Genomic DNA, 22,924 nt, shown 5'->3' on the forward strand with positions numbered 1-22,924 from the left:
ACTCTGGATGCTTGGGGTGCAGAAGGCCCTGGTGGGTGTGAGCAGGAACAAGGTTCAAAGAATTAGCCAGTGTTGTACCCAGTCCTTAAGGCAGCGGGGAGTAAAAAGCACCCAAGAGCCCAAGGTTGCCCTTTGAGAGATCCTGGGTGCCGACCTGTTCTGACTCACGTTGGCTTAGACACAGTGAGCCCCTGAGGTGAGCACCTATGGAGAAGGGGAAAGGGGTAGGTGGACGAGGTTCCCCAGGGAAACCCTTAGGGAGAACATGTCAATGACAAAGAGGCACTCAGACTTCTGTGGGGATGGAAGGACAAACTGACCAACTCAACTATGAGCTGTGCCAAGGCTTCTACCCTGGATCCAGTACCATGACCAGCTCTCAGGGTCGGGAGAGCCCAGATCCTCACCAGGAAGGGGAGCCATTTTCCCAGCCCCTAGAGTTAAAGCTAGCTAGTTATCAGGGACACATTGTTATTTGAAGGGCAGGTTGCAGGAAAGGGTGGCCCCTACCCAGTGCGTGGGCGATATAAATTCTGGAGAGACTTACAGATCTTTCTTTTTTTTTTCTTTTTTTTTTCTTTTTTTCAGAGCTGGGGACCGAACCCAGGGCCTTGCGCTTGCTAGGCAAGTGCTCTACCACTGAGCTAAATCCCCAACCCCCTTGCAGATCTTTCTAATCCAGCCCTCTTGGGAGAACACAGGGGATCTGGGAAGAGGATCCATAAAGACCTTCCATGAGAACAGTCACTCCCAGTCTTCCTCTGGAGATCTGAGAAAGTGCTCCCTATTGGCCCTGTGAGTGCTATCTGGGAACAGCAATTCAGTCACCAGACCCACACCCCACAAGGTTGACCTCAGAGTTTTCTCAATGTCTGCCCTGTTCCCTGCTCATCTAAGACCCTGACTAGCCCAGTGCTGTTTCCAATGAAGGGCATCTCAAGGCCCTGCTTAAAAACTGTACGGAGGAAGCCCTGGGAGCTACCGTGCCTCTGCTCCTCTTCCCCTGAGGCCAGGCACAGCCTCAGATACAGCTATCACCACAGAGGAGTGGTCAGATGCTCGGAACACCTCTTGTGCAACTATTCTCATGGGTCGTTTAACAGGTGTCAGGCTGACTCCCACTCAGACATCCTGGATCCCCAACAAAGCAGGGCATCTGGGGTAGCAGATCCTACGTAGTGCACAGTCACCACCAGGTAGATCTGAGTCAGTCACAGTAGAAACCCTTTGCACCAGGGAGACTAAAGCCAGGTGATCAGTTCCCATGTCCAGATTCTGAAACTGGGAGCCACAGGCCTTGCACTCCCTACCCAGCTCCAGCAGCCAGTGTCTGTCTACCACAGTATGAGAAGCGTAAACATGTGCAGGGGTATAGCTTGGTGGTAGAGCATTTGACTGCAGAAGTGTAAACACAAGATAGAAGACACAGCATGAGCAGGTGGGTTCCAGCACCCAGGCATGTTGACCTCAAAGGGGACTTGCAGTCACAGCTCAATCCCAACTAGAAGATGGGCCATCTGGCCGGTGCCTGCAAGCTCTCAGGCTCCATACACCCAGGCAGGGCACAGGGGACAGATCAGGGCTAATGTGATTGCCATAGCCAGTGCCCCTCTGTGCCCCAGGCCCTTCCAACAGCCCCACAGGACAGCCCACTCCATTACGGAGCTGGCCTAATTAGGGTAATTAAAATGAAAGTAATCAAAGTAACATAATAGGAAATTTCTTAATAAGCCCTCACCACTGCCGACTGCAAGATTCGTGTGCCTTTGTGAATGTCAAGGAGCCGAAGAGAAGGTGGGCCGTACAGGGAAGTGGGCCTTGCCGACTGTACCCGCCATGCTCCCTCAGACCCAGACTCTCTGTGTCACAGATCCCCCCACAGAAGGGTGTGTGTAAACCACATCCCGGGAAGCTACCCCACCCCCCCCAGCAGCCTTGCACCCAGTCCCAGAACCCCCAGAGGAGCCAGTGCTGGCCCATACCTCAACACTTTGGTGAGGCGCGTTGGGAGGGGCCGCCAAAAGACCCCTCTGCAGACATACGAAGTTGGTTACCCAGCATGTCCCATAGGGCAGCTGACCAAGCCTGGACTGATTCTCAGGCCCCCGCCTTTACTTCCTCTTTCTAAAACTGAACCCTATGCCCCCTCCTCTGCCTAGACCTGGCTGTCCCCAACAAAGAGGGTTCAGCAGGGCTGCCAGAACCAGGGCAACCCCAGGAATCAGGCTGTGGGCCCAGAACTACATCCTAGCCTATTCGCCCGGTTCAAGAAACAAGCTGCGGCTCCACGGACTTGGGTCAAATACGATCGATCACAGAATCCCAACGTGGACCTGCAGGGAGGGGACTGGGACCAGGGGTGGTATGGGGTGAAAAAGCCATCAGCGCATCCAAGGTTGAGGCCTGGGACACAGAGACATGCGGGGGAGGGCTAGCACAGGACATAGGACAGTTCACCCGGAACCCAGGCACTGTATGCTCCTGAGCCTTCCTCCTCCGAGACTTGGGTTCTCTACTCCAATGCTGCCCTTCTTCCCTTGCCCTCCCCTCAGCCTGGGCAGGTCTGGCCACTAGAGGGCATAGCTGAGCAGCCATACAGTTTTGGGATGTTGACACTCTCCCTGGAAACTGGCCCCGCCTACTTCTGTGTCTACAGTGTTGGGCCAGTGTCTCTAAAGGCCCAGAGCCCCTGGGGCTGACCAGCAGCTGCACCCACCACCCCCGAACCCAGCCTAATAAGGAATTTGAGTCATCAGAGCCTTTCCATGCCCAGACCTGGCTGGTTCAGCTTGTGAGTGTGAGCAGGGTAGGCATATGTACATGTGTCTGTCATGGAGGGCTTGTTGGGGCCAAGAGTAGTTCCTGGGGTCAGAGGGCAGAGTTAGAAGAGAAACTTGTTCCAGAGTCTTTCTCTGAGCTGACTATGGGTTGTCTGTGCTCCCCACCACTGATTGTCTATGCTCCCCATCATGTGTTGTCTAGATGTGCTCTCTACCACAGATTGTCTGTTAATGCTCCCCACCATGGGTGGTCCAGTGGTGCTCCCCACCATGGGTTGTCTGTGCTCCCCACCATGGGTCGTCTGGTAGTGCTCCCCACCATGGGTTGTCTGGTAGTGCTCCCCACCAGGGGTTGTCTGTGCTTCCCACCATGGGTCATCTGGTAGTGCTCCCCACCATGGGTTGTCTATGCTCCCCACCATGGGTCGTCTGGTAGTGCTCCCCACCATGGGTTGTCTGGTAGTGCTCCCCACCATGGGTCATCTGGTAGTGCTCCCCACCATGGGTTGTCTGGTAGTGCTCCCCACCAGGGGTTGTCTGGTAGTGCTCCCCACCACAGGTTGTCTGGTAGTGCTCCCTACCATGTGTTGTCTGTGCTCCCTACCCCGGGTCATCTGGTAGTGTTCCCCACCAGGGGTTGTCCAGTAGTGCTCCCCACACTGCTCCAGACCTGGCCCTAGCCCTCAGCCTGCATCACCCAGGCATGAGCAGGTAGGTAGGGGTGTGGTGCTAGGTTGGAGATCTGAGATACTCATTTACCTTCCTGAGGAGATGGAGCCAGGTGTCCCAGAGTTTGCCCAGGCCCCTGATCTCTTAAGCACTCAATTTCCTGGCTACCCGCACTGCCCCCAACTTGAACACCAAAGCCCTCTTAGGCTGGCCTGAGTAGACAGGGTCCCATCCCACTCGACAGGAGGAAACTGAGGCTCAAGAGATGAGACTAACTTGAAACCTGACAGGCCCTAGCAGAGCCCATGCTCAGCCATGGAGGCTACCTGCCGAGAGAGTACCACAAATATCTCTAGTGGCCAGGTCTCAGGTTCCACACAGTGGGGTCTGCACAGATTCTGAGAACTCAGTGGCCGAAACCAGGAGGTTGCTCTCTGGGGCCAAGCTCAAGGGTGGCTGCAGTACAAGTGACCATGACAACTTGAACACTAACTACAGTTCTCCTCCTGCAGGTACCCAGGAAGACCGAACGTGGACCAGAGGGGACTGAGACCGTGATGTCAGCTCAGGATCTCGTGGCCTGCCTCTGTCAGGAGGGGGACAAGCATCTGGCCCTGGGGGAGCTGCCCTTAGCCACAGCTTTCTACCTGGCTGCCTTCAGTTGCCATGCCCCTTCAGCTGTACGGCATGTACGGGCTGTCCTGACTGAGTCTCCAGGGGCACCTGTGGTGGCCACCCTGGAGGCCTGGTGTCGTGGGAACAGCCAGATCCCTGCTATCCACTGGGATGGCATGGCGGTGGTCTCCCTGACTGGAACACTGGCCTCTGCTTTTCTTGGTGCCATTTGCCCGGATCACCCTGCTACTGTCCTGTACCCTTTGGCTGGCCTGCTGGCCCAAGGGCGTCACGTGGAAGTGGTGCAGCGCTGTAATACACTGTTGGATGCACACTCCCAGCAGGCCCTGGAGCTGCAGCTGATGCGGGCCCTGGCCTGGGTCCTGTCTGTGGACCAGGCCAGAGAAGGCATAGCTGCCTATCTTCAGAACTTTGCCTCCAGCGCAGACCGGACAGTGGCCTTCATCCGTAGCCACCAGCAGCCCTACCTCCCCAGGCTGCTTGGTACTCTCCAGAACTACCTCTCAGGACACCTGAAGACCAGCGCCAGCCAGCAAGAGGCCAACTGCCGGGGACTTCTGGAGGCCCTGGACCCCAGAGGCAGCTGGATGGGTGCCATGTCACCGGAAGCTCTGTTTCATAGAGGCAGGTTTGAGGATTGCCAGGCAGCGTGCAGCCGGGACCTTCAGCCTGACTCAACAGGAAGTAGACCCCAAGGTAGGAGAGTGACTCATGAAGTCATATTCCTTACGAGCCTTGGCGACATTCACTCCAGACACAGCTAAAACCTGCGAATGGTGGGACTAGAGCTGGGTCTGGGACTAGGGCTGGGACAGAACTGGGGCGGAGCTGGGGCGGGGCTGGAGACCCCATAGTGAAAAGAGCCAAAAAAAAAAAAAAAAAAAAAAGAGCAAACAAAATTCTTGCCTTACTATGCAAGGCGCAAATTTGTTTGTCAGTCAAGGAAGGACTTCTCAGCCGAGGAGGCTTTCAGAATTCAAGAATTAAAAAAAAAAAAAAAAAAGCCAACGCCTTTGGGAAGAAAACTTGAAATGTCCTTGCCACCAAATAGTCAGGGTGGGTAAAGGCTGGGGCCTGGAAGACTTTGGATTTTACTCTTAAAACCACAGGACAGTTTACAAACTGATGTGAGCATGCTTCTTCTGCTGTCCTGTATGGACTGTGATTCAGGAACCAGAGGGACCTAGAAGACTGGGAGGAGGCCGAGGGAAAGTTGAGTGGGAGGACAGAGAGGCTGGAAGAATGGAGCTGGAAAGGTGGGAGGCTAAGAAACAGAGAGGAGGCTGGGAAGCTGGAAGGATGGTCCAGACCGGGGCCATCTATCAAAGGTCCTTGGACTCTCAGACAGGAGACCATGACCCTTACCTGGGAGGAAGCGTTGCAGAGTGAGAGTCCACTGAGTCATTTGTAGCAGGACTGTGGACAGAGTCAATGGAGGACCAAGAATGATTTAGAGTTAGCCCTGGAGACTTAACTGGGAAAGGGTTGAAGGGGCAGCAACCCTGTGCTAGAGGCTTTCTTTCACTATAGCAAAACGCCTAAGATAACCAAATTGTAGAGAGAAGGTTTCTTTCCCTTTGCTGGGTTTTGTGGATTTCAGTCTGTGGTCAGCTGTCCAGAGAGTCTCACAGGGCACCAAGTTCCTTTGTTGGGATGTGGTCAGAGGGACAAAGTGTCCGTTGAGTGCCAGGGTTCCTGAGGACCTGGACACGAGCAATGAACAGGGAGGAATCAGCTGGAGAGGATTGGGAGGTTCCATGTCTTGACTCTGATGCATCTGGTAGGCAAAGGTGCATTAGATCATATAGGACACACAGCTGGGCAGGGTGGCACATGCCTTTAATCCCAACACTTGGGAGGCACAGGTGGGCATATCTCTGAGTTTAAGGCTAGCCTGATCCATAGAATGAGTACCAGGATAGCCAGAGCTACATAAAGAAACCCTGTCCCCCTCAAAATTAATAATAATAAATAAGCATTTTAAAAGACAAAAAAAGTAGGGGCTAGAGAGATGGCTCAGCGGTTAAGAAGTCCTGAGTTCAATTCCCAGCAACCACATGGTTGTTGTAATGGGATCTGATGCCCTCTTCTGACGGTGTCTGAAGACAGCCACAGTGTACTCATATAAATAAAATAAATAACACTTATTTTAAAAGATACAAAAGTAGAGACAATGAAAAAACGTAATACATCTTATACAATTTAAATTTTAAAGTTTCCCCATACACCTATACAAGATGAAAGGACAATTCTCAGAGAAGAGAATGTTTACGATGGCAGAAAAGACAACCATATGCAAAGTATTTGCGGAAATCCCACATGTCAGCAAGGCAAATGTATAAAGGAATTGGGGGAAAAAACTTTTCCCCCAAAGAGAAAACACAGGTAACAAACAAAAAATTCGGGAAATCGTAGGAACCATGGTAGCAGGACAGAGGCAAATTAACACAATGGAAAAGTTTTTTCTTTGGACACAGCTGACTGGAAAGAAAATTAATTAGTGAACATGAGAAAAAATGAAAAATTAAAACGGTGAAACAGCACTTTAGAAGACCCAGGCTGTCAAAACTGCTAAAGCTAACAGCAGATCTGGTCTTAGGAAAGATCAGCCAATCTGACAGGACGCTGTTCCACAGGCAGCAGCCTCCTAATTTGAACGAAATTCCAAAAGCAAGTACAGTCAGTGCCTGAACGAATAAAACTGGGGCTACCTGAGGTGAGACTGCAGCTTGGAGATTTTTTCCTCTGTACAGTCATATGTACCACTGGAAGGCGTGGTTTTACCAGCCTGAGAGGATGTTAGGGAGTTCGGGGCTAAATAAAGTGGAAAGTTGAGAAGCAAAGTCCTGAAGGGTTACAGAAGGGATGAAGTCCAAAATCTGAATATAAGTCTATGGCTGACTGCTGAACCGAACACAGGTAGGAGAGACAAGACAGTCCGTGCAAAGCGTCAGGTGGCACCTTCAGGTGGAGCTAAAAGGAGAATTTGCTTCCAAAGACGTTTGAGTCTAGACAACGCAACTGGTTATACAACGAAATTCAGACTTCATCTGAAGCACACAACTAAATCTGGAGTCTTTCTGAAGCATCGCTCAAATGTCTGGTGTACAATTTAAAAATATACTAGCTGGGATATATAGCTCAATGGTTAAGAGTTTGCCCAAAGTGGACACAGAGCTGGATTTGATATTCTAACACCACACGAAAACAAAAAACAAAACAAAAAAAACCACAACCACAACAACAACAAAAAAATATGGAAATTAATGGGAGAAGAGTCATTTGAAATAAAATAGGGATTCTCTGATATGCAAAACTGAAGAAAAATGGATACGGCCTTACTGGCTGACCTGTGGGACAATTAAGAAATGTATTGTGTGTGGCTGCATTCTTGGGGGGGAGGAGATATGGGTGTGACGTCAGCAGCTGCTGGGAGCCTCTGCTGCTTCCGGGGCTGACCTTCTGTTTCCTCAATGTTGTTTCCACCCTTGGCTTCTGCAACCAGGACTGAGCAGAGACACTGGTGGTGGTGGGTTTCTCAGCCAGTCTGTGCAAACCGGTTGCTTGTTGTTTCACTGGCCTCAGAGATGCCGGGGAGGGTCCATATCTATAACTCCCATCCTAACAATGGGAAGGAGACAGACACCCAGCCCAAGTCTCAGGTCCACACTCTTAAAGGACTTCAGATAACTGAGCGCCTCTTTTCTGGACTCTCTGCTGTCTCTGTTTACTACAGAGAAGTGTTGAGTCCCAAAAAGGCAGAGCAGCAAAGATGTCCAGGATTGGTGACCCTGCAAAGTCGGAATCAGAACCCCGGCTTTACAGAGTGGGCTGGGTGGGGCTACATCCCTGAGAAGGAAACTAAAGCCCATCACTAAAAGAGTCAAGGCGGAAAGGAATGTAATAAGCTTCCATTTAGGCTGAGAGGTGATGTCTACAAGAGCCACTCTAGGGGAAGCAATGCTGACACCAGGAGAGGCTGGCTGTGGTGCTGGTACAAGTCCTGCCAGGGCTGGGAGTCATCCTTGTGGTTCTGGAACCCTGGGTTACTGCAGACTTAGGGAAGATGCCCTGAGCTGACAGAGTGAGCTGTAGGAAAATAGGACCACATATATTTCTGTCCCTAGGTGAGCACCTGGCCGCCCTGCTGGTCACCCGCGCGGCCGCCACTTTCTTCCAGGATGGCCCAGTCGGGGACATGCTGCGGGACCTACATGAGGCCTTCAGCGAGAGCCCCATTGGCGCGCGGAGGCAGTTCCAGGCCCTGCTGTCCTCCGAGGACCGCGAACGCCTGCAGGCACAGGCAAAGGAGGCCGCGGACCTGGGCTTCGCCCGCTTCCTGGAGGCTGTGAGAAGCCGGGTCGAGCTGCGCCGGGATGCGGACCGCGAGCTCTTGGTTCCCGTGACCCGCGCGCTCCGCGTCCTGCTCCGCGTGGCACCCGCCAGACGGCGACCTGCGCTGGGCACCCGCCTAGCAGAGTGCCTGCTGCTGGCCGGGGACGTGGCGGGAGCTCGCGCGCAGTGCGAGCGCCTCCTCCGGCCCAGGCGTCCGGGAGAGCGCGCGGGCAACCACACCGGAGAGCACGCGCCGCTGCTGGCGCTGCGCGGCTTCTGCGCGCTGCACGCGGGCGATGCGCAACGCGCCCGCGAGGACTTCCAGGCGGTGGTGGAGCGCGCGGCGCCGCACGCGGGAGGCTGCGTGCGCGCGCTGTGCGGTCGAGGGCTGCTGCGGGTGCTGGCGGGCAGCGCCTTCCTGGGCGCGCTAGACTATGTCACGGCTTGCCGGCTGCGGCCGGAGGAGGCGCTGCTGGTCGCCAAGGCCTACGTGCCCTGGAACCAGCGAGGGCTGCTGCTGACTGTGCTGCGGGAGGAGGGCCGCAAGATGCTGCTGCGCTCGCCAAGCTATGCGGTGAAGGCTGCGCAGGCGCAGGAAGGGTGAGAACTGCCCCCTGCGGAAGGTGGGGAAGCTATCGAGGGATGTCTGGTAGAAAACTGCGCTGGGGTCCGCTAGATGCCTTCCCTATGCCAAGTTGGGCATCTGGAGCCAGGGCTGAGATTTCAGTATCCTAGGTCTCAGAAAGTGGTGCCCTGTGGGCTTTCTCCCCTTAATGTTAGGAACAAGCTGGGGGTAGGTGTTGGCTCACATCTGCAACCCCAGCACTTGGGAGATTGATGCCTGAGCGCCACAGCGAATTCCAGGCCAGTCTGAGCTACATGCAAAGTGAGACTTTGTCTCAAAAACACAAAATGCAAACAAACCAAAAAGTCAAAATCAAAAGGGGCAGGTAGCCAGAAGAACGGCTTAACAGTTAGGAGTGAGTGCTGCTAAGAGCCTAGTTTCTAGCAACTTGCCTCGCTTGGTTAGCTCACCTCAGCCTAATAATTCCGGCTTCGGGGGATCTCATTCCTCTGGCCTCCAAGGGCACTTGCCCTCGTGTACATACACAGCCATGCATGCTCAAACACACTTTTTTTTTTAATAATTTTGTTTTATTTTGGATTTTTAAAAATTTGCTGGCCTGTATGTGTATCACGTGTGTGCAGTGCCAGCGACGGCCAGTAGAGGGCGTCAGGTCTTCAGACTATGGGAATTGTCACCAAGTGGATGCTGGGAATAGAACCCCAGTCTTGTAGGAAAACAGCCAGTGCTTTTAATCACTGGGTCATCTCTATGTCCCCCCCCCTTCCCCCATGTCCTTTTTAAATGGAAAAAAAAAAACCAAAATTCTTGAATGTTAGTCTCCTGAGGTGTGTAGTTCTAGTTGTTTCTTTTTGTGCACATATACAATGTCTCAAAACACGGAGTTTTTGCTAAAGCTGTCCCACCTGCAGTAGATAAGGAGTTTTAAGTTTCCCTTTGTTGCTAAACACATTTGTAACACATTGTGTCCACAACACCTTCTCTTAAAAGGGGGGTACTGGTGTTGCTCTGGCTCAGTGGGCAGCTCCAAGGAAGGGTCTTTGATTTCTAGTGCTGCCCACCCTGCCCTAACAGACACATGTGACCCCCTGCTGCCTGGTGGGTGCACCTCTAGCTACCTAGCCCTCCCCCACCACTGTCAGTCTACACCCCACACCTCCCCCAGGAGCTTCCTCTACCCGGTGTGTGAATTGCTGTTGCCGCTATGTTTCTTTGTGATGAGCCCAGCAAAGCCAAACCATCAATTCTTGTGTTTACAAAAAGGAAACTGAGGCGGGTTCTGCTCGGGTTCTTGGGCAGATTTGGTGCCTACTTTCCTGTAGCACCTGCCCCGTGGGGTGGTAGGAGGAGCAGGGAGAGTGAAGGAGCAGGTTAGGAATCTGAACAGAGGTTGTCCCTCTGCAGCTCATTGGGAAAGGGGCTACCCAGACTAGGGGCACAGACAGACAGGAACAAATCACCTGAGGTTTGACCTCTATGGAGGGGATGTGGAAAAAGGCCTATCCCACACTGAGCCGCCCTCTCCATAGGGATGCCTACGGTGTGTACCAGCTGGCCACCCTGTTAACGGAGATGGATGCAGGGGATGAGACTTCCTGCCTCTTGGCGGTTGATGCCCTGTACCGCTTGGGTCGCCTGGAGGATGCTCACAAATCCCTGCTGGTGGCTCTTTCCCGGAGGCCCCAGGCAGCCCCTGTGCTGGTGCGGCTGGCCCTGCTTCAGCTGCGGAGGGGCTTCTGCTATGATGCCAACCAGGTGAGTAGGCCCAGGTGGGCTGCTGCAGGTAGGAATGGGCACAGATCTGCAGGGGACACTATGCGTCCTGTGGCCCCAGATCTGTTCCCTACAGCCTGGACTTTGGAAAAGGCAGACCTAATTAGGACCCACTTCACCACCTGTATCCAGCCCTTGCCTCTCTGGCCCTCAGCTTCCTCACCTGTGCCTGCCCTTATAAGTTGTCAAGGGAATTGGCTGAGGTAGTGCCTGAGACCTGGGAGGTGCCTGCTTACAGGAGGTGCCTCCAAGTTGCTTTGGCCGTAGTATAATGAAAAGTGGCCAAGAACCAATGCCTCATAGGCTGAGCTCCTACTCAGTTCTCCCACATAAGCTGGACTTGACCTTGAACATAACTCTGCCTGGGACAGAAGCATGGGTTTTACAAGGCTCTAGACACGTTTGTCAGCCTCTTAGAACCCTCCCCTGGAATGGCAGAGTTTAGGACCTGGCTTAGGTGTTGAGAGGGGGCTTTCTCTTTGCACTGAGCTCCTGTTTCTGGGGGATTTGGGGCCTCAAAGTCTGGGCTGAGGGACCAGCCAGCCTCTTCCTTCTTCTCTGGCCTGGCTGGAATCCTGATTCCCTGGGCAGACAGGTAGGCAGAAAGACCACCCTAGGGCTGCCAATCATTTCTTTTCTACCAGGGACAAGAGTCTGCACCCGGCCCATGGGAAACGATGTTGTGTCTCCCAGAGTCATGAAGGGAGGAGCTTGTGTCTGCTGAGGACACCTGGCTAGAGCCTGGTCAGACTCCTAGGCTCTTGGTCTACACCTTCTGAGGAGCTCCTCGAGTCCCTCTCACATGCTGTTCTGAAGGTCCCTTGCACAGGCTTGTTGTTCAAGCCTTCCTTGGGCCAGCATGTTGGAGGGGGGTCTCCACCCAGGCGACTCGGGGAAAGGAGAGCCCCACCCCCACCTCTCCATTTTGCAGAGTGGGCTTCTGCTGTGTCCAGTGCTTCCATGTTCCCCTTGTCCCTGTCCTTGTTGAAGGACGCACAGTAGTAGATGGAGACAAACACACCTTCAAAGGCTTAAGTAGCTGGGGCTGCAATTTGGGGAAAACCTTCCAGGGCTCAGACTAGACAGCTTCCCCCCATCCCAGGCTTGTGGAAACAGAGCCAAGCAGCTGCAGGAATGGGCATGGACAGGAAGAAAAGGGGGCTTGTGGAGAGGACTGGATGACTCCGATCTCACATTCGCAGCTAGTAAAGAAGGTAGCCCAGTCTGGAGACACCGCCTGCCTCCAGCACACGCTGGACATCTTCCGTCGTGAGGACCTGCAGCTGCTGCAAGACCACTGCCACACACGGGCATTAAGCATCCTTCGGGCACGGCCAGGTGGGTCGGACAGTGAGGCCCACACCAGGGAAGCCATCGCCTACCTCTCTTTGGCCATCTTTACTGCAGGTAGGAACCCCCCCACCAGCCTCAGGGTGGCCAGAGCCAGATGCATGGCACTCGTGGGATCTGTGAACGAGCTTGCTCCGCCACATCCTGCGCCCTGGACCCTCCAGGGTGTGCACGAGATGGGACCATTTACCAAGAGCACCTAGTACTGGAACCCTTGGTTGTCCATGAATATACCAAGGCTGGAGAAGGGCCTGGGCTCACTGAGGCACCGCCCTGCTCCTGGACTGCCTCCCCTGCATGCTCTGTGCTGAGGTGTCATCCAGACCTTGGCTCCCCTGAGTCCTTCACAGTAGTGTCAGGTTCTGTATGGCCACACCTGCCCTCCACACGTCGCCAAGCCATCCCACCTGGGTTGCGGCAGGCCTGTCCTGGGTGTGCTGGAATGTAATGTGCAAGTATCATGGTGCATGTACAAGTCTCTGGACATTGGCACGGCCAGGGCAGGGGGCAGTGTGGTTATGCAGATTGTGGTGACTTGTACTGGCACCTCTCCACTGCTCATCCTCAGAGTAAGTGGACGAGAGCCCAAGGGAGGGAAGTGGCTAGTGAAACTGATTCCTGCAGGTCACTGTGTGGTTCCCTGTGGGAACACTGACAGATATACAGAAGGAGTGTGGAGGAAGCATTCTGTTTGGTGGTCAAGCTGTGCCTGACCACCTTTTCTTCCTTTGAAGTTCCTTCCCAGAGTTCACTGGGAATTGCTGCCCACTCTGAGCCTCATACCCGACCTACTATGTGCTTCTTTTCTCTACCCTGGCCTAACTTGTCCTATTCAACCTTTACCTACTCCCCCCAAAACAGAGAAAGTCATAGACTTTCCTAGAACACCCCAACAAGCTACCAGTCCTCCCAGCATCACCTCTCCTGGTTGAGCTTCTCATGTCCTGTAGCTAATAACCCTGGCTACCTGACTCTGTCTCAGTACCCAGTGGGGTGGTTGCTCCCCAGGGTGGACCTTGCTCCAAGGTTGAGCACTAGATGGGACCCTGGACAAGAGGGCCAGCCAGAACTGTACCTGACCACATTTTCTTCCTTCAGGGAGTAGAGCCAGTGAGTCCCTCCTTGTCCGAGCCCGCTGTTACGGGCTCCTGGGTCAGAAGAAGACCGCCATGTTTGATTTCAACTCTATACTCCGGGAGGAGCCGGGGAATGTGAAAGCTCTGTGCGGACGAGCTCTTGTGCATCTGGCCCTGGACCAGCTGCAGGTGCCAGCCCATCCTCTCCACCTGGGGCTGGGCAAGCAGGAGTGAGGGAGACTGTGGTGCTGCCCTCCTCCACTGAAGGAGGGTGAGCAAGATCAGGCCTTCCAGCCCTCGGGGTATACTTTGGAGCTCCATGTTCTCCTCCCCACAAGCACTAGCAGGGATCAAGAGCCACATTCCCACAGATCCACCTTTGGGTATTCCTGCCTTTCATGCTTTGATGCCTCAGTCTGTAGGGATAGGTGTGTAAGTCCTAGGGACAGCTATGGATCCTAAAGAATTTCACAGTGAAGGTGGGTGGTAGGTAGGCTATGGATAGTTGGAGCTGGGAAGGTGGGAAGCTGGATGGGGCCGACCTTCTGGGTCTCCAGAGTGAGAAAATGGAACCATAGAAATGAGACCTCCCACTCTTACACTCATGATGAGCTCCCCCTCCTTGCAGGAAGCTGTGGATGACATGATCTCTGCCCTGAAGCTTGACCCGGGTACTGTTATCACTGAGATCCTCTCCCTGAAGACAGAAGTTCAGTTGCCCCTGACCCAGGGCCTCTATACCCGCTCCCGGGCCCTCCTGAACCAGTGTCTGGATGCTGGAGTGCCCCTCAGGGAAGAGGACACCCAGGGCCTCCTGGCCACGGGGGAGGCACTGATTAGAATCAATGCTGCACAGAGCAGTTGGCACTTGCTTCTCACAGACATCCTCACAGGGCTGGGTATGTGTAAGAGCAGGGGATATGGGCCCCTGTCCCACATTCCGTACCCTCTGTACTATTCTCTGTGAAGTGGAGAAAGAGCCTCTGGACTGTAACTTCTAAGGCTCCAAATCCTGTAATTTCCAACCCCTGTGGGGCCTGTGGAGTGGCAACTCTGGATTTTATTTTATTTTTTTGGTTGTTTGGTTGTTTTGTTGGTTTGGGTTTTTTTGTTTGTTTGTTTGTTTTGGGGTTTTTTTGTTTTTTGTTTTTTGGGGTTTTTGTTTGTTTGTTTGTTTTGGGGTTTTTTTGTTTTTGGGGGTTTTTTGTTTGTTTGTTTTTTTGTTTTTTTGAGACAGGGTTTCTCTGTGTAGCTTTGGCCGTCCTGGAACTTGCTCTGTAGACCAGTATGGCCTCAAACTTAGAAATTCACCTGCCTCCTGAGTGCTGGGATTAGAGGTGTGTCCTACCACCGCCTGGCTTCACTCTCTGGTTTCTCAAGTCATGTCCCTCTGCTGGCAGAGGAAGACCCCAAGAAGGATTTGTACATTCGCTTGTGGCGTGTGGGTCTCTGTCACCCTTGTTTGAAGGGATGCTCTCTGCATCCTGCCTTTGCCCTCCAAAGACTTCCGGGGACTACCCCACAGCTCTGCTCTTACTGGGGCTAAGTCTGTACCCATCGACTGGACTCCACCCAAGACAGATTAGAGGACATCAAAGTAGTTCCCTAGGGCTAGATGCCTGCCTTCTTGGGCATGCCTCCATCCCAGCCACACCCACCACATTCACCGAATATCTTCCTGCGCTCCCCACAGGCAAGTATCAGGAGGCTGGCACCCACTTACAAGAAGCGCTACACCTCACTCCATCATCAGAGGCTACTCAGGCCCGGCGAGGCTTGCTCCAGCTTAAAAAGGGAGATGTGTCAGCTGCTGCCCGTGACCTGCGGTGCCTGGCAGAGATAGACACTCAGGACCTCAGCTTCCTGTTGCGTCTCCTTGAATCCGCAGAGCGGCAGAGTCTCATGCAGGTATGTAGTGCCCCACAAGCCCTATGCTGACCTTGCCCACTTCCACGAACTTCAGAATTCCACACTCACCCCAGGCAGCTCTTCTCTTCCTGTTGCTAGCTGGCTTCCTTGGGTTTGGGGTGAGAATGGAGTAAGATCTCTGGAAATACTACCCCCGTTTCTTTGCTTGCACGTGCAAGCCATGGGTAACTGGGGCTGAGGAACCTCATCCTGGTACAAGGCCCACTCCAGGACCCAGATCGGGGTATACAGGTCCTGTTGTGTTTTATAAAAAGGAAGAAGGAACCAGGATGTGTTTGGAGGAGGTGTAGTGTGGTGAGGTCGAAGGGGGTGCCTCGGCAGGCCCATGCTGAGACACCCTTTCCTGTGAGGTACCAGCTACACAGTAGGGATAGCATGGAATAGAGTTTAGGGCATGGGGTGGGGAGTTGAGGCAGGAGTAGAGACAGAGAAAGGCAGAGAGAGAGAGAGAGAGAGAGAGAGAGAGAGAGAAGGAGGAAGAGGAAGAAGAAAAGGAGGAGGCGGAGGAGGGGGAGGAGAGGGGGGGAGAGAAGAAGAGAGGTTGGCCATGAAGATGTGGAGGGGGTAATGGGGAGAGAAGGGAGAAAGGGAAGAGAGAGTATAAGAGAGTGAGGAGAGGGCAAATAACCCCTTTTAGAGTGAATCAGGCATACATGGCTATTGCCAGGTAGGTGTCTTAGTTAGGGTTTTACTGCTGTAAACAGACACCATGACCAAAGCAACTCTTATAAAGGTCAACATTTAATTGGGGCTGGCTTACAGGTTCAGATGTTCAGTCCATTATCAAGGTGGAAGCAGGGCAGCATCCAGGCAGGCATGGTGCAGGCAGAGCTGCAAGTTCTCCATCTTCACCTGAAAATGCTGCTAGCAGAATACTGACTTCTAAGGCAGCTAGGATGAGTCTTAAAGCCCACACCCACTCCAGCAAGGCCACACCTACTCCAACAAGGCCACACCTACTCCAGCAAGGCCACGCCTCCTCCAACAAGGCCACACCCACGCTGGCAAGGCCACGCCTACTCCATCAAGGCCACGCCTCCTACAACAAGGCCACACCCACTCTGGCAAGGCCACGCCTACTCCAGCATGGCCACACCCACTCCGGCAAGGCCACGCCTACTCCAACAAGACCACATCCACTCCAACAAGGCCACACTTACTCCAACAGGGCCTCACTTTCTAATAGTGCCACTCTCTCTGCCGAGCATATAGAAACAATCACACCAGGTAACCGTGAGTCAGAGCCTAGAAGGAATGCTAGCAGGTCCAGGTTTTAGGCCTTGGGGTCAGAGGGACCCAGGGTCAAGAGTTAACATGGGGCAAGACAAGTGTTCCTCTGAATGTCTCCCTCCGTCAATTGCTCAGAGTTCTGCCAGTCAAGTGACACGGAAAAGGGCCTATCAGAGAGTGGCTGAACCCGCAGAGTTGGCTGAACCGTGTTGAATGAATGCTTCCTAAAGCAAAGGAACTGCTGCCTGAGAACGGGCACAAGGACTGTGATGGTGCTGGCTGGAGTTGAACTGAGAGGAACTTCTAGGCTGAAGTTTATGGACTCTACAGAAGCGTTCTATGGTATAGAGTTGTTAGAGCCTAAAGCCTCTGAGTAGGGAGGACCAGAAACGTGGCTTGTGAGCTAAGGGAAAAGGGTAAGATAAAGTATCAGAGCATCCAGGAAAGGTGGGCGAAGAGTCCCCAAGCTTACACAGGTTCAGGGCCCAGGGAGTTCTGAGTAGGGCCAGGGGTGTCTCTGAGGTCCTGGTGCCAGATAGGAGTCCCAAACTAGAGCGGATTGGGGAGTGGGATCCTGGAACTCTAAAAGGGTCGGGAGGGAAATCCTGAACCCCAAGCTCTAGGACTGGAGAATCCTGAGTTCCTGGGTAGGGGAGGGTGCAGTCCCGGAGCTAAAGCAGGGAATGGGAACTTGAGGTAGAGGGCTGGGGAGGTTCCTGAGCTTCTAAGGGAGAATCAGGAAAACACTGGCGAAATCTCAAGGCCTAGAGGTCTTGGACCCCAGGGGCTGAGTTTGGCAAGGCAGTTTCCGGTTGCCCAGCAACAGGGGTCGACCCGGAAGTGGCCTTTCTGGCTTCCTGCTATGCGGCTGTCTTGCTACCTCCAAGCAAGGTCTTTCTGTACCGCGCCTGCGCCTGCGCGGCTGTTGCCCCCTCCCTGAGCTGGGCGGAGTAGAGCGCCAAGCTGTGCCTGTATTTAAGCTTTTTGAATCCCTTCTTCTTGTATGCGGCAGCGATGTGGACCATGCAGTAGGAAGGGCAAGAAGCTCTTACAGGGTCGCACAGCAGGGAACAAGAAAAGCAGGTGCGGGCTGGAGAGATGGCTCAGCCGTTAAAGGCTAGGCTCACAACCAAATATATAAAAAAAAGCAGGTGCTCTTGTGTTAGCCTCAGAGCCCTCCCTGGGAGCCTCCAGTCTAGTTCTGGGAGGTGGCACTGCACCCGTGCTAGAAAGCAGGTCCTCTGTCCCTATAGCCCGCCCTCCCCCCAGCCCTTCAGCAAAAACATCCGACCTAAGCAACTGTCCTGTGGTGTTTGCCCCCTGTAGGAGTGACTCTGACAAGCCCGGAATGCTCTGAGCTTTACCCCCAACTGAAGGATTTTAGAGTTTAGGGTGTTGTGTGCTGTGAGGCTGGATACAGTTAAAAGGGGAAAGGAGGGACCCAGAGGTCCATCTTAGGTTCTGTGGAACCAATGTAGGTTATTGAGCAGGGGAGGAATCGTGTGAGTCTAACAAACTTTTGATGAGATGGAGTTGCCTGTCTTCACAGTGGCCTAGAGAAACAGCATCAGGAAAGAGGAGATGCTTAGGGGACCTGCCTCTGCTCTGGAAACAATGTTGCCCAGAGACTAAGGGGAGGCCGACTTGCTAGACCAGCTGCAGCCCTCAGTCACACAAGGAGTCCACGACCAAGCCTCCAGAGTGTGGGCGTCTCTGCAGAGGGAGGGAACCAGACATCGGCAGAGACTGGCTGTGCCCAGAGACTAACTCTGAGCTCTTTCCCTGTGTCCCCTTCTCAGACCGCTGCCAAGGAAGCAAGCAACCTCTTGGATTTAGGGAATCCGGGGCAGGCACTGAGCTACTGTTCTTTGGCCATCCTGGCGGGAGGCAGCAGTCCTTACCACCTGCGTCTCCGAATGGCCTGCTTGACCCAGCTGCAGGAGTATGACCGGGCACTCAGGGACCTGGACCGGGTGCTGTATCAGCCTACAGAGGACAGCGACCTGCCGAGACGGACAGAGGATCTCTGCACCCGGGGTCGCCTGCTTCTGAGCCTGGGCGATAAGGATGGAGCCGCGGGGGCCTTCACCCAAGCTTTGGCCCTGGCACCAGCCCAAGCTCAAAGCAGCCTGTTGGAGCAACCAGGCCGGGCCACGACAGCCAGTGTGTTCCTGATCCATGGCCAGCGCTGCCTAGAGAAACAGCACTTTGAGGAGGCCTGGACAGCAGTCCGGAATGGACTCCTGGTGGACCCCAGCCACAGTGGGCTAAAGAAATTGAAGCTGAGGACTCGCAAGGAGGCGGCCTCTGGCTGCAGACTACACTAACCAGTGGCTAACTGCTTGACTCCTCGACCAGCTCCTAAGTTCTCACCTAGGGTGTACCTGGCTCCCCAGATCCAAGAGTGGCTCTCTCTGCTGGCCATTTTTGCCTGTCCTTTGCTGTAGGATTAGAGGAGAAACCTTCTCTTTGTGCAGAACAGCTGTCCTAGGTGGCTCACACACCCACTACCTTGGGCAGCCCCAGCGCTCTGCTCACACTTGGGACTCTGCCTTCAGAGCAGACACAGGCAGGATCAGGGTTAGCACCTCAGGGCCTAGCAGGAGAGGTGCTGGCCCAGGGAGACCTCCCTGGGGAAGAGGAGGCTGCTTAGAGCAGGCCTGGATTTGTTCCCACATTAGCCAAGGTCCAGATTCCTGGCTGCCTATGTGCAGCTGACCTTTCAAGGTTGTTCTCCAGGAACCCAGTGACCGAACGTGCCAAACAGGCACAGCCCGGACAGCCCCTTCCCTCCACCAAGCCCTGAACCCTCATAAGGTTGAGAGACCCCAGGCTTCCACTGGGCCTGCGCCTGTCCAAGAGGTCAGCCTGAGATTTGGTGCATCCGAGCTGAGACAGCGTTACGTGGGCAAACTTCCCATCCATTCTTATCCCTGCCAGTGAGGCTCCAGCCTGTCACCTTTACTACCACCATCACCAAAACTGTCACAGGGGCCAGGCTGGAGTACTTTGCTCTCTCCCCACAATGGGCAGGACTGCTTGGTATGGCGTGGCAAACCCCTTCCTGGCTTCTCCAGTGGGGGTAAGGGCAGGGTCTGAATTCTGAGACTTCCCCCTCTGCCCCGGGCTGCCTTCCATGACCCTTCCTCCTGCTGTCTTTTTAACACCATGGAAACCCACATCTCACCTCCTACACAGACTGACCCCATGCTCAGATACAGGATCCCTGGTCCTGCCTGTCCCTGGGCAGTGATGAAGTGACTGGGTAGGATTAGCAGCCCCCTTCCTGTGAAAAGGACTCCTAATAACTCCCACCTGCCTTGTCGTCCCTCCATAGTGTGGGAGCCCTCCTTCCTGTTGCTGTAATACCTGAGACCTGCCAAGCTATGCCTCCATGTATTCCACAGGAGGACCAGGAAGAGCAGGGAGCCCAGAAAGACTCCTCTGTGAGGCACACCCTGGTTCCTGCCCTCCTTCCCCACCATGATCTCTAGAATAACCTAATGCACGTCTCCACAAGGTTACCCTTTCACCCACCCACCTCACATCCATCTCTCCACTTGTGCATCCCTTGGCACTGTACACACTTGCAGACACCCAGCAGCACCAAGGTCAAACTGTTGGTCACCTGGGTGTGGCCTGCGCATCCCACTGCCACTTTTGCTTTTCAGCCTAAGGTGTCCTGCTCATCCACTCCTGGATGCCCCAGCCCTTGTCATTCCAAATGCGAAGGTACTCAGACCTGGCAGAGCTCTTCCCAGCCACCAGGGGCATCACCCAGCACCTCCTGATCTCCCAAGGTCTTAGCACGGGCTCACGAGCACACACATACGCACACGAGCTCCCCTCACCCCCAATCTCTTACTGCTGCTGGCCTGGGACTTTGCTGCGGTCTGAATGTGTACCCAGAATCCGTGCACTGAGATCCCACCACCAATGGGACGTTAGCAGAGGATCTTGCAGGTGGGGAGGAGTTAGGTTGTGATGGTGGAGCCGTAAAGAACAGGATCCGTGGCTTGGAAGACCCTTCAGCCCACCCACGTATAAGAACGGAGTTTGGGAATGTCACCTACAAACCAGGATGCAGGCCTGTCCCTGTATACCTACCAGGGCTTAGCCTTGGACTTCTACCTCCACAGCCATGAGAAATAAATCTCAATAAGGTTCCCAGCCTATAGGATTTTGTCTCAGTGAACCCAAGTGCAGTGTCTCCTCACCACCACCTCTGTCTTGACCATAGAGCTCTGGTCCCTGAAGATGGAGGTGAGTCTTGGCTGGCTAAGCCCCTCCGCCCACACATCGTCTCATGGAAGAGTCCCAGGCTAGACCAAGCACCTCGGCAGCCTGGAGATGGTAGTGGAGGATTCTAAAAGCTGTGCATTCACCCTAGCTAGGGTATATGCCTACAGGACATGTCCAGGGCTACTGGCCCCCGCATTCTAGAGCTCACACTCTACAGATCCATCTACCTCCTTGCAGCCCCCCAAAGCCTACCCACAACCTCCTAGCTCCTTCTTCCGTGTTTGGCTGGAGTGGAAAGAACCCAAGCCATGTGTCCCAAGGGCAAGTGACCAGTCCTTGCATGGTTCCAGCATCTCTAGTTTATTGTGGACCATGGAGTCCAGCTTTCACCAAGCAAACCATGGGTCGCTTCCAGCAGAATATGATCAAATACAACAGAGTCCTCATCAGAGGGTCGGTGTGCCCAGTTGGCTATGACCCTAGTCTCTGCTCCCACCTGCCTTCCAGAAGTCCTGGAGGTGTCACAGTGTGTGACCCACAGCCTCAAGGGCCCAACTTGGGACTTCATTCACACTCAGGGATCCCCAAAACCTGAGCTGCTAGGAGTCTAAAGCCAGATCTTTCAGCATTGACTTACCATAACATTTTCAATTGGAAAGGTTAGTGTCCCCAAATGCTTCCAATGGAGGGGCAGTTAAAGGACCAGGGGCCCTCACCTCAGTCCATCCAGATGTGCCCGCTCCGCGTTTCAGAGTCCAGTTCTTGTTCAGTGCCCTAGTTTTTCTCATAAAAACTCAGGGAGGTAAAACCTGAGTCACTAAAGTGCTTCTTGTACAAGCACGGGACCTGAGCTCAATCCTCGGAACTGGAATGGAAAACAAAACAACAAAAAACAAAAACACCAGGCCAGAGTATCCCACAGCTACAATCTCAATGCTGGAGAAGCCGGAGACAAGAGCATCCTTGAGGCTAACGGATCAGCCAGCCTTCCTACTCGTGTGGGCAGAAGGAAATGCCCACAGAGGCAGCAGTGGAAGTCACACCATAGCACTGGTTTATCGAGATCTACTGACCGTTAGGGGCTTAGTGTGACTGCCGTAGTGCTAACTCAGAACATCGCAGACTGCAAAGTTCTGAGGCCTCCATCCGACAAATGCCTGCCCTTCTCTGCTGCGAGACCAGCCCCTCTGGGGTGACGCTTAACCTCACCTTATGCCTGGCATCGGGCTTGCATAGTTTTCATGACAAATCCCTCTTTGTCGATTAATCTGTATTATCTTGCCTGGATTTGGAATTACCCCCGAGATAAATCTCCGGGTATATTTCCAGAAAAAGTTCAACCTGTAGATGGGTGGCGCCGCCCAATGGGCTGGCGTCCTGGGCATCAGCATCCGTCATTCCAGTTCCTGACTACAGATGCAGTGAGATCAGCTGCCTCACATGCGGGCCACTACGCCTTCCCTACCGTGATGCACCGAGCCTTCAAACCACTCAGTTAGATTCCTCCTTACATTGCTTTTGTTAGGCACTTGGCCCCACCTAAAGAAAAGTAACTCCTAATCCCCAAACTCCAGGTGATGGACCTAAGGTCTGAGCCCAGCTCTGAGCTGCAGCTGGAGATTTCCCTTCTCCCGGGCCATGGGCCACCCTCAGAAGCCATCAGAGCACGGGACCCAATGTCTCCAATAGCCACATTAGGAGATTGTTCTCATGGGACCCAGACTTTGTAGACTAAACCTTCCTGATGTCTTTGGAAGCCAAGAGAACTGTTCGAAGGTCACCTAGGCCTGAAGTCAGCTCTTGCTTAGAGCCCTATTGCTTTCTTTGAGGATATTCCCAGCTCATATTAAAAATCTTGAGTACAGCCCCGAGCCCAAAACTAGAGTTCCAACTCCCTAGCCAGGCTCCTGCCCTGGCTCTAGAGGCTCCCCTGTTGGAGAACTAGCAAGCAGTCCAGCATCTCACCATCATTTCCAATGAGGACCCTTTCTACTGCTGTCCATCATGATGGGCAGGTTTTCCCTTGCACTGGCAAGCCTCCATAACCACCCCCACCCACCCAGAGACTGCAGGGAAGAACACCCAGAGGGGAGCCACTCATATCAGACCACAGCAGAAACCCTACCAGGATCGGGCCAGCAGACCCTGGGTCCCTTTGGGCTAGAGTCAAGAGACAGAGATGAGACAGAGATGGGGTTTGGGGGTGGGGGAGTCAGAACACCCCCTCAGCAGGGTCCCTATACTAAAAAGCACAGCTTCCCCTCCCCCACACGAAAGCCCATGGAACGCCCTGGTGTGAGATCATCTCCAAGGAGTTC

At 53.9% G+C, this 22,924-nt stretch overlaps 1 protein-coding gene across 2 annotated transcripts; it reads left to right on the plus strand.

The window, feature by feature from the left end:
• The first annotated feature begins 2,641 nt into the window (after positions 1–2,641).
• On the plus strand, positions 2,642–20,539 carry Ttc34 (tetratricopeptide repeat domain 34). 2 transcript variants are annotated; one of them, NM_001446921.1, is given in 9 exon segments: positions 2,642–2,806; positions 3,962–4,781; positions 8,213–9,020; positions 10,536–10,761; positions 11,982–12,186; positions 13,228–13,394; positions 13,834–14,104; positions 14,899–15,113; positions 18,164–20,539. In NM_001446921.1, coding segments are annotated over 8 exon segments (3,195 nt in total). In that variant the 5' UTR covers positions 2,642–2,806; positions 3,962–4,006; the 3' UTR covers positions 18,692–20,539.
• Positions 20,540–22,924: the final 2,385 nt, after the last annotated feature.

This window comes from Rattus norvegicus, chromosome 5, assembly GCF_021556685.1.
Source record: "Rattus norvegicus strain SHRSP/BbbUtx chromosome 5, alternate assembly SHRSP_T2T, whole genome shotgun sequence".
Classification (NCBI taxonomy): Eukaryota; Metazoa; Chordata; class Mammalia; order Rodentia; family Muridae; genus Rattus; species Rattus norvegicus.